The sequence below is a fragment of the Dufourea novaeangliae genome, unplaced genomic scaffold (genome assembly GCF_001272555.1).
Source record: "Dufourea novaeangliae isolate 0120121106 unplaced genomic scaffold, ASM127255v1 scaffold248, whole genome shotgun sequence".
Classification (NCBI taxonomy): Eukaryota; Metazoa; Arthropoda; class Insecta; order Hymenoptera; family Halictidae; genus Dufourea; species Dufourea novaeangliae.
The window spans coordinates 2106568-2117935 of record NW_015374156.1 but is presented as its reverse complement, the minus strand read 5'-3'; the positions used below and the strand labels follow the sequence as shown (position 1 = coordinate 2117935).

Here is an 11368-nt window from a genome sequence, read left to right as displayed (position 1 = left end):
ACTGTCAGTTTATGTTATAAAAGTAAGAATGTGTGCGCTCTTTTTTATTAAAGCGGTAAACATTACAGACAACAAAAATAAATGTAACATTCCAACAACACCTGTTCAGAGTACATAACTGAAACGTACGAAACACTGTTTTAAGATTAGCAATCCCCGATGATCAAATACAAAATAACCCCTTCGGGGAACAGAATGTGTATTTTCATAAAAGGGGTAAATACATGTATGTATTTAATTTAAGAGCTGTCAACGTACGTAAACGTGTTTTTGTTGTCTCTTCATGATTGATTGCATCTTTTAAGCAACTTAGAGTTCTCAAGAATGGAAAAAACGATTTGATCTTAATCGAAATCATTGACAGAAAGTGTGGCAAAAATTTTCATAACACCCAAGTATGTATGAAAGCATATTTTATAAATTTAAATTTTAATTAATTTAAAATAATTATAAATTATAGTCATGCTTTTGCACTTATAAATGTTTTATTGAATCAACAGCATTCATAGGATGATGCGGTTGAACTTTAAGACAATATTACTTGTAATAATAGTTGCAGTGTTAAGTTCAATATTGACATCATGGAATAATTGTGGCCCCCCATTGTTTTTTAAAAATACTGACTGGAAAACAAAATTTCAACACAGAGTAAGTAAATATGCTAGTTTTAAAAAAATATTGATTTAGTATAGATTAATATTTTTGTAATGCAATTTCATCAAAGGGTTTTAAATGATAACATCCTACATCTAATTTCTGAAGATCTAATCTATTGTAAAATAATTTATTATAAAGCTAAGATATTGTTAAAACATTTGTTTCATTAATTTAATTTACTCAAGAATTAAATCCAAACTTAACTTAAACATAATTTATTTTTACAAAGGACCGACAAAATTCAGAAACTGGATATCAAGAAATAGATTGCCACATTAATGGTGATTATTCTATTGGGTGCCGTAAAGAAGGAGATGAAGTATACATACCATTTTCATTTATTCACAAGTATTTTGAGGTAAATATTATTATTGCAAATTAGTTATTCAATGAATGTTATTTACATATATTATTTAAAAAATTCAACAGATTTATGGCAAGTTAGCCACCTATGATGGTTTAGAAAGGTTCGAATGGCTGCACAGTTATTCAAAAATTGTTAATCCCAAAGGGAAATATGATCCACGAGGAGTGTTTATGACTTTCGAGAATTACAATGTTGAAGTTAGGGAACGTGTTAAGTGTATCAGTGGAAATGATGGTGTACCAATATCTACTCAGTGGGAAAGTCAGGGATATTATTATCCTACTCAAATTGCTCAATTTGGACTGTCTCATTATAGCAAAAACTTAACAGAACCAGAACCTCGTAGAAAAATTATCGAGGATTCTGACAAAACTAAACGAGAATGGACTGTACCACAGGGGTCATTTGTAACTAGAGTATTTGACAAGCATGCTAATAGTCATGTAATGAAATTTGCTACACCTGAAACTAGTACTTCTGGAATTACATTGAAGTTAGATCATGTGTTGGACTTTGTATTGAAGTGGGATTTTAATATTAAAGACAATGGTAGTATTATGGTTACTAGGGAAAGAAAAGAAATATATTATCTGCATTACATTACTAGTAATATAGTATTACATGCTTACAACAACCATGTCTACTATGGAATTGGTCAAATTAACCAACAATGGAGAAGATACACTAGGGACTTGGTTATTGACTTACAAAAAGGTTTATATTTAAGTGATAAAAGTAAAAAGAAGTTGTCTCGTTCTAAGTTAAAGGTAATATATAAACATGAGCAATTATTAAAAAGCTTAAGGTATAATTATGAAACTGTTATGCTTTGTATTAATAACCTTCTATTTATTATAGATGATAAAAATAACTTTGTATGGATCTGGAATGATTGATAATATAACATTATCTACAAGTGAACATATGGAACAATTCTATGATGCAGCTAGATGGTTTGTAATCAATCAGAATATTAGTTCGGGTGGATGGGCAAATCCTGTTAGAAGAAAAGTAGCACCTGGAATGGCTACTCTTGAACCAGGATGGTATATTTAATTTTATTTTACCAAATCATTAAGATTGTATGATACTAATTAAGGCAATTTTTAAAATGCTAAAACCTTTCACGATATCTACAGGTATTCTAGTATGGGTCAAGGGCATGCAATTTCTGTATTAGCGCGAGCATATTATCATTCCAATGAAGAGAAATATCTACAAGCTGCTGTGAGAGGTTTGCAGCCTTTTAGATTATCCTCTAATAAAGGAGGTGTAGCTGCAGTATTCCTAGGTAAATATGTATGGTACGAAGAATACCCTACAACACCTCCTTCTTTTATACTTAATGGTTTTATTTATTCATTAATTGGATTGTATGACTTGAAGAGTATAGCGGCAGGAAAGGATGCTGAAGAAGCATCTCGCCTCTTTAATCAGGGTATGACCTCACTGAAACACATGTTAACTTTGTACGATACAGGCTCTGGCACTACATATGATTTGCGTCATTTTACATTAAAAACAGCTCCAAATTTAGCTCGATGGGATTATCATTCTACTCATATCAATCAGCTTCTTCTCCTAAATTCAATCGATAATGATCCTATCTTTACTACTACAGCAGAACGGTGGATAGGTTACATGAATGGTAAGAAAGCTGCGCACAATTAATTTTTTATCTTCAGTATTTGACTGCCTTATGCATTTATTTTTAACTTATTGATATTGAAAATCTCATCCTTCCTTTTCCATTTTTGTATCGTATAACTCCACATAGACGAGGAATAAAGCGGACCAAAATATATTATTCTGTTTGTGTAATCATTGTTATATAAAAGCAGTAAAAATTTTTAATATTTGTCCTGAAATCTTCGTTCACATAGATTTTTAACATAGTTTGAAACAAGAGCAATTAGACAAAACATGATATACATGTTTTTTTTAAGGCATGCATTGCGTTCTTTTGCCATAGCAAAACTAAGAGTTTCAAATCCTGTTATTAAATTGTACTTACATATTCATATTAATGTATTGTTACTTATTGTTATGTTTAAAAATAGCTTATTTAATTCAAAGGACATACTATAGGTGAAGGTATTTACTTTATAGTAGTTTAATATTTCTTTTTAACAAAAATAATACCTAAATAGGCCTTAATTATGAGAATGTATAAAAAGTTAAAAATGTAAAACAAGAATTAATAACATTATTTATATATTACCTATAAATATAGTACTTAAGTAATTAAAATTTTAATGTTTAATATTTACTGTTAATAATACTATTAATTCGATTAAATCTTTCCACTTTTACATAACACAATTTACAGGTGATTAATTTTCTCCTTTATATAGAGATAAGATTTTGCTTTACAAAATCTAGCCTGCTTTATCATGACAATAACTAATATTATGTATCCTGCACTTGTATATTGTACATTTTATTATAATATACATATATATACTGTAAAAAATGTTATATTATTGGGAGTACAAATTAGTTCGGTCCGTTTTTTTGTGGTGAAAAATGCATTTATTTCGAGAACAAAATGAATTAACAGATTAATCAAAGTATTGTCCATCGCTGTTTACTATTTTTTCCCACCTCTCAGGCAATTTTCGAATTCCATCTCGAAAAAATATCTCGTCTTTTGAAGCGATCCAAGTTACAAGCCAATTTTCGATTTCTGCGAAAGAAGTGAATCTGTGACCTGCCAAATCGTGCTGCATCCGTCGGAACAACCCGAACAACCAGTAATCAGAAGGAGCAATGTCCGGCGAGTACGGCGGGTGCGGTAAAATATCCCACTTGAGCGTTTCCAAATAATTTTTCACAACTGTTGCGACATGAGGCCGAGCGTTATCATGCAGAAGAATGACTTTGTCATATCTCTGATCGTATTCCGGTTGTTTTTGTCGTAATGCACGGCTCAAACGAATCAATTGCAGCCTATACCGATAGCCCGTAATGGAATCGCCAGGTTGTAGCAGCTCATAGTATACAACACCCTTTTGATCCCACCAGATACACAGCAGGACCTTCGAACCATGAATATTCGGTTTTGGTGTTGATGTTGAGGTCGATGGCAATGATTGACCTGGCATAGCGTAGTATTTTTTCTTCTTGGGGTTATCGTAGAATATCCATTTCTCATCCCCAGTCACAATCCGATGTAAAAAACCCTTTCTTTGTTGCCTTTGAATCAGCTGCTCGCAAGTGAAAAATCGCCTTTCAATGTCTCTCTGTTTCAGTTCATACGGCACCCAATTGCCTTGCTTGTGAATCATTCCCATGGATTTCAATCGTACGGAAACTGCTTGTTGGGTAACTCCCAATGATTCTGCAAGCTCCTCTTGAGTTTGACTCGGATCTTCATCGAGTAATGCCTCCAATTGTTTGTCTTCGAATTTTTTTGGCTGTCCAGAGCGAGGCTTGTCTTCAACGCTAAAATCACCATTCTTAAAGCGTCGAAACCATTCCCTACATGATTTATCAGTTGGAGCATTGTCACCAATTGTCACCATAGACTTCAACAAGCATTCGATGTGCTTCAGCTGCACTTTTCTTCCAATTAAAGCAGAAAACTAAAACCTCCCGGAAATGCTGCTTAGTTAACACAAAATTTGACATATTCAACAAAGTAAAAAACAGTGTTATTAAATGAAACTCAAAGCAATATAAACTGAATGTTATTGGCAGATATCTAACCTCTCAGAAACAATTGAAATCAGTTGTCACAATGAAACAGTCATAACAGCCACAGCTATCTTTTGAAAACGGACCGAACTAATTTGTGCTCCCAATACATTGTATTTATCCATCGTCCTTAAACCAGAAGCCAATATCCAATTGATAACAGTGAATAATTATGAAGCTTTAAAGACTGAGTTTTATATGTTCCATTCCGTAAGGTAAAAGCTCGTAAGAGAACACTCGAATCAGTTTGTTGCGACACAGTCATCGGAATCTGGGATGTTATCTATTCCGCTGTAATGATTTTATTTTTAATTTATAATTATTGAAGCTTAACGTACGTTCGTTGAGTCTTAAATTTAACGATTGTAAGAAGAAAAAACTCCCTGAATAATCCTTAAAAAATTGAATCGTTTACAAGTTGTTAATAAAAGCCCGCCGATTCTACTGAGGCTAAAATTATGTTCTATTAACGTAATGTGACAAAGTTTAATGTAGAAATTATATAAAGCAAGAGATGAAAAGGATATGAAAAAGAAAGAGGCACAGTAGTTGACCAAATAACTGTGATAAGTGTAGTCCAACATAAGAACTGATTTTACGAATGATTATATAATGTTACGGTATAAGAGAAAGAGTTCTCATTTCACTTAATTGTATTTTGTGAATATTGATAAAACATTTAATAACAGATTTTAAACGAAAAAGTTAATAGTGGCGCCATCTGTGAGGAAGCCGCCCAGCTATTAATCAATTGGTCCACCTTTTCGTGACTTACGCTGCCACTATGCACCGTAAGCGCGGATTCATCAAAAAGTAATTTCTAATTAACAATAACCTGTAGGGAACTTCAGTCAATAAATTAACATTATCAGAATATATATTTAATCACAATTCAGAGGTTATATTTGATTCAACTCGACTTTAGCTAACCAAACCTCTACAGTATTATCGAGTTTGATAATTTATAAACTTTGGCGCCATTTTCGAATTGGCGGGAACTATTTTCCATAGATGGCGCTTAGGAAAGCACAACAAGTTTCAAAACTTCGAGAAGAGTGCAGCAAAAAGTACCACAAAGCATCGTACGTTAATGTTTTCCATCTGAAACGAATCTGAATAATAAATTTTCGGTGATAGACTGGGATATGTACGCAGCTCAAATCCTTTCTTCCTCGTAGAATAAGTTCGAACGCCAGTTTTCGAAAATTGGTCACCCAGATGAACAAAACATACGTGCCGAACATTGTTTACAACCAAAGGACTGCTGTGAAATCAAATTTCTGGGAAATCGTTCTTGTGCGTCTGTTTTTCTGTTTTATGAGGGTCACTACCCGTCGAGTTAATCTCAGGTATACATAAGAAAAAGATTACGCGGAATTGTAATATGGTACTGAATATTCTATTCTATTAAAATAGAAATTAGCGTGGGCCAGGGAGGGGGGCTACCCTCACGAATCGATCCTCCAATCACGATCCCCCTAAGATAGCGTAATCAACCGTTCGTGACCAGTCAAAGACGGCCTAAGGGTCATTCGTTTCGGGGAAGCTGGACTGATAATACGTGAAGTGAGCTCGCTCGTGGCGAAGTACGTATTATTACTTTTCACTTCAAATTATTTATACTATTAGTACCTTCGTTTGCTTTCTATCGTTACTTTTGTTAGATATTTATTCAATTCAATGTGAATAGTCGTAAATTAATTCGGTATTGTGGGAGAAAGTGAACCGGTCTTCGCGAATTCTGTTGTACTCTGTACCTATTAGTATTTACGCAGTTTTTGTACAATGTGCAACCTTTGGCGACACTCCTCGAATCAACAATTATTTCGTTGTAACTCAGTCATTGTTAATTTAGTATAATTACTTAGGATTAATGTTTATTTTCTGTTTCAGAATTCCGACTGGAGAGAACGCGCCATTGACGCTATGATCGTTGACTCTCCCTCTGGATGCAAATCGGCGGAAAATTCGTCAACATTGGTAAGTTATTACAACAAATAGTGACATTTCACTACAGCTTATTATTTTACGATGTTTTCATTGTTTGTGGCCGTGAGCATGATCGCGATTTCGTGATTTGTTGTATAAAGACTGAATGAGAATTTTGTCGTGAAATATTTCAAATTCAAATGCGCAGTTGGAGGCTCCAATATGGCTGCCTTGACCGTTAGAAAATTTAAATTATACTTCGAGGCATTCAAATTGGAAATACTCGCAATTTACTGTATCCCGGTCGCGAAATTGTTTGAATATTAATTATTTGACATCTCTATCTTTATGGAATCATTGTATTTGCATATACATACGGTTTTGGTTGTAAGTTTAATTATATAGAAACTGCGTAATTCAGCATGCTCAACGAAGCATGGATAAATAACGAAACTTTGGAACTTGTAATTGATTTTCTGAATATTTACAAAAATCGGGACGTGGCTTAGACCGAGAAAACGAACATGCTCAGAGCTCTAATAACAAATGTCTCTAATAGAATACATAAATATTAAATATATACGTATAACGAATTTAATATATTCCCACATTCAACAATTATTCTGCACTTAATAATATTTGAGTTTAGATTAATTATTGAAAAGTAGTATTTTTTCGACGAGCACTTGATAGGATACAGAAACGAAAACAGTAGAGAGGCACAAGTGTGCTGTATTGTATTTCTTCCCATGTACTTTTCTTTCAGAGAATTTGGTGGCCGCGCGCAATGCGGTCGAGTAGAGTCAGTGTTTACATCGTAGAAAATTTTTTGTTTCGGAGCGAACTTGTTCCGATTAGAATCTTATTGGAGATGCTAGGTTTACGCGAAGGTAGAGTCAGTGTTTACTTCTTACGTGTTATGAATTACATTCAAAGTGTCGGGACACTTTTTACTTTTTGAGTTGCGAAAGTAGAGTCAGTGCATCACTGAAGAGGATATTTTTGAACGAAGCTCTACCAACAGAGATTGTAAGTATCTTTGAATTTTATTACTTACAATATTCAATTGAAACAACTAGAATTTTGAGATGAGATTGTAACGATTTTTGTTTCTTTTTTCCAGATTCATTAGGCGCTGTATCAACGACCATTGCAGAGGATGTCCTCGGGCGAAGTTCCACCAGCCAAGACTGTAAGTATCTTTATATTTCATTGCTTAAATTATTTAATGGAAATAGCTAAAGTTTTGAGAAAAGATTATAACGCATTTTGTTCGTATTTTTTCCAGATACCTAGAAACTTAGACGGAGCCCTTCTGTCATCGGGTGAGTGCATGTTTTTATTCCTCCGGTCCCCAATCATGCCGTAGGACGATTGGTCCGAAGCGGTACGGGCGACTGGTTGTATACGTGCTAAATTTTGCGCGTACAGTGAACGTGGATATGCAAATCATATCCGTGAGTAGTAACATCGATTATCTGTTGTGTTTCTTAGTTAGGCTAGGGTCTTCTTATACGCCGCGTTTATTAATTATTAGTAATACACTTCATAAATATTTTGCATTAAAAATATATTAGTGAATGTATATTAATTTAACGTTAAATACTGATCTTTGATATTTTGGGACCAGAAGTCCTCTTGTTTAAACTATTTTTTTGTATTACTCGAGAACGTGCTTTTATTATTCATTTGACAAAAATAATGCAGTAACTTGATGGTAATTAGTAGAATAATTTCAACGTTATTCGTTCGATATTGTCATTTTGATACAGTCGTCTGGTATCGTTTATGAAAATTAACATAGTAAGATTTTCATAAATAATATCAGACAACTGCATCAGAATGGCAATATCAAAACGATCAAATTGAATCGATTATATATATAATGTGCTATCTGGGTCTTATCAGATTTTTAACTGACAGACCTCCTTATTGTTACATTCCAATTTTTATAATAATTTTGAAATGTCTCTCTAAGCAGTATTCCGCACGCAAACTATGAAACTTTCATATAGTTTGCATTAGGATTTAACACTTTGTTGTTACGAGTTATTGGATAAAATTGACACAGAGAATAGGGGAATTCATGTCTTCATATTATGAGAGGGGGATAGGGGTAAGCAAAAGAGATAAAATAAAACTTGAGCTCCAAAATATGTGACATCCCGTTCAAATAGTGAAAATAGCAAACATTTATTCGAACTCACAGTAAGAAAATAGTTATATGAATTGTAAGTAGATTTAACGAGAAAATTGTTGAGACATGTTTTACTTTATATAATATAAAGACACTATTAAAAAAATTCATACTTTGGATATTTTATTAAAATATACATTTCATCCAAAATACAAAAGGAAAAGATGTATATACAATTGTGTTTTGAAGGTTCTGCGCAATAATTATAATAACAACGATTATAATGGCGATATAATAAAGTAATTGCAGTGTAGTAACATATTTTTAATTTTTTATAATTTTCACGTATACTTTGGATAAATATGACATAAAAATCCACGTTGCAAGTTATTGAATAAACGATTCCTCATTTCTATTAACATGTTTTTGATGAAATGAAAATTTCCAATTTTCAAAATCGAAAGGAAACAAGCAATTTCAAAATATTCTGTTGGTAGAATTCAATTTTACTAGTATCAAGCACAGTATATAATCCACTCACATAGAATTTGAAATCTGGCCACCACATATTTTCAATAAAAACACTGATCATGTAAATCACTGAATATTCAAGTAATTTAAGAGAGCATTGATACCCGTAATTTATTAAAAATTATTCTATTACATTCACATTTGAAACTTCAAGTTGTAATGAAAGTTTCCTTACATGATATGTTTTAAACCATTTTCTAATTTTGTACCTCTTTGTCTTAATTCATTGTTCAATATTGTCTCCTGCTGGATTTGCATGATTAGGCAGTTAGTCACTCTTCGAAGTAATTTATGTCATGCTTTAATGCACTTTATGCAGAAGCAATCAAATTCGATTGCACATAATACATGGTATTGAAAGTAATGTTTCCATTTTTATTAATTTCGTAATTAATGAACACTATTGCATGTAATACATTTAAGAGTGTTGAAACTTCTTTTCAAAGTATTTATTATTAGCTTTATCATTAAAGGTCGATCAATTTACCCATAAAATATGTATGTGTAGTATGTTTTTCAACACATAGATTTTGCTTTCAATCTAACACCAAGAGATAATGAATTAGAAAATGTGTCTACTGTTTTGTAAATATTTAGATTTCAATCAATTATAATTTCTTTAGCGATGTTCACTCAAATTGCGATATTATTATTTTCTACTTGTCATCCAACCATGGAGTTTTTTTTTCTTTAAAAATCTATATATACATTTGTGTAATTTACATTGTGACAATTTTTTGATGTTTTTAGATTTAATGAGATGTTCCTTAAAATGGCATGCAGCATTATTATTTTTATTCCAAAATATAATAGACATAAAACTTTTGTCTTTTCCTTATTGACATCATCTCCAAGGCACTAATAAGGCCTTTATTCCCCTCAGATGCAATAGAAAGAGTAAAAAGTTTGTAATATAATAAACTTGTGGGAGACCCTCGTTGTGGTTGTCAGTATCTTAATTTCAAAAATACTAGAGTATGTACTAAAAGTAAATGTAAGTTTCATTTCAGTGAAGAAATTTGAATAGTGTTGTATAAAAATTAGTATTATAAACATAAAAAAAGAAATATTGAGACATGTGTTTGTATATCTTTAAATCAGCAATATCATTCGATAAATTTCATTTAATACTGTTCTGTGAAACTTTTCAAATGCATAAGACATGAACATTCCCATAATCACCACTATCAACTATTGCAATTCCCTTTGAATGAAAATCGAACGATTGCTTCGTTAACACATTCGCAGCCGGCGATTTTAAGACGAGACACTTAGCTGGATACCGCAGGGTTCCGCTATTTAAAAGTATAACGAACTACAATTCACGTTTTTAAAACGTTGAACAGCTTTATATAGCTAGTTATTATATCTATAAATGAATATCTAACTTAACAAAAATTTAAAATCAAGATAATGCTTATCTTGCTAACGAGAAACTAGTGATGAATGGTACTCGGTTAATGATTTTAAAATGACATAGAACTCCGTTGCCGGTTACGAATGTGTTAATATAACATGGGAAACAAGATAGATGATAATACATTCGTAATAAAAATATGAGAGCAAAGTAATCAGACCATATTTCATAACCGAATACGGGTGATACTTTTGTAAGTTAAGTATAAAACATAACAAGGTGTTCGTTAATGAAAACATTAATTAAAGTAAGTATTCACATAAAGGTTTGTTGTTATACAACACACACAAATACATGTGTAAAATATTAGAACAAACCATTAAAAAGTGTCTCCCACTGTTTCATCTCTTTTCACGATATGTTTGATCACAGTTATGTGCAGAATAAAATACAGTAATGCAATAATAATACGATATGATGATTCGTGCTATTAGCCACTAGATTTTTACAATAAAAGTAAATACTAGAGACTGAATGAAGGTTTCGTGCGATAAATAAGTTCCTCTATAGCTTTACTAAAAAACCTAGTAAAGCATAGATTATTTTGTGAATTCCTAAAATAAAAAGAGTCGATTCGATCGAGATTTGTTAACTTTACATAAACATGACGAATAAACTCTTTCCTTAAATATGT

At 32.2% G+C, this 11368-nt stretch overlaps 1 protein-coding gene across 1 annotated transcript; it reads left to right on the top strand.

The window, feature by feature from the left end:
- The first annotated feature begins 203 nt into the window (after positions 1-203).
- LOC107191955 (D-glucuronyl C5-epimerase) lies at positions 204-2813 on the top strand. The gene is made up of 7 exons (XM_015581108.1): positions 204-226; positions 306-395; positions 501-648; positions 887-1015; positions 1087-1791; positions 1883-2070; positions 2164-2813. Exons 3-7 carry the CDS (start codon positions 511-513, stop codon positions 2693-2695), a joined length of 1692 nt encoding a protein of 563 aa, XP_015436594.1. The 5' UTR covers positions 204-226; positions 306-395; positions 501-510; the 3' UTR covers positions 2696-2813.
- Positions 2814-11368: the final 8555 nt, after the last annotated feature.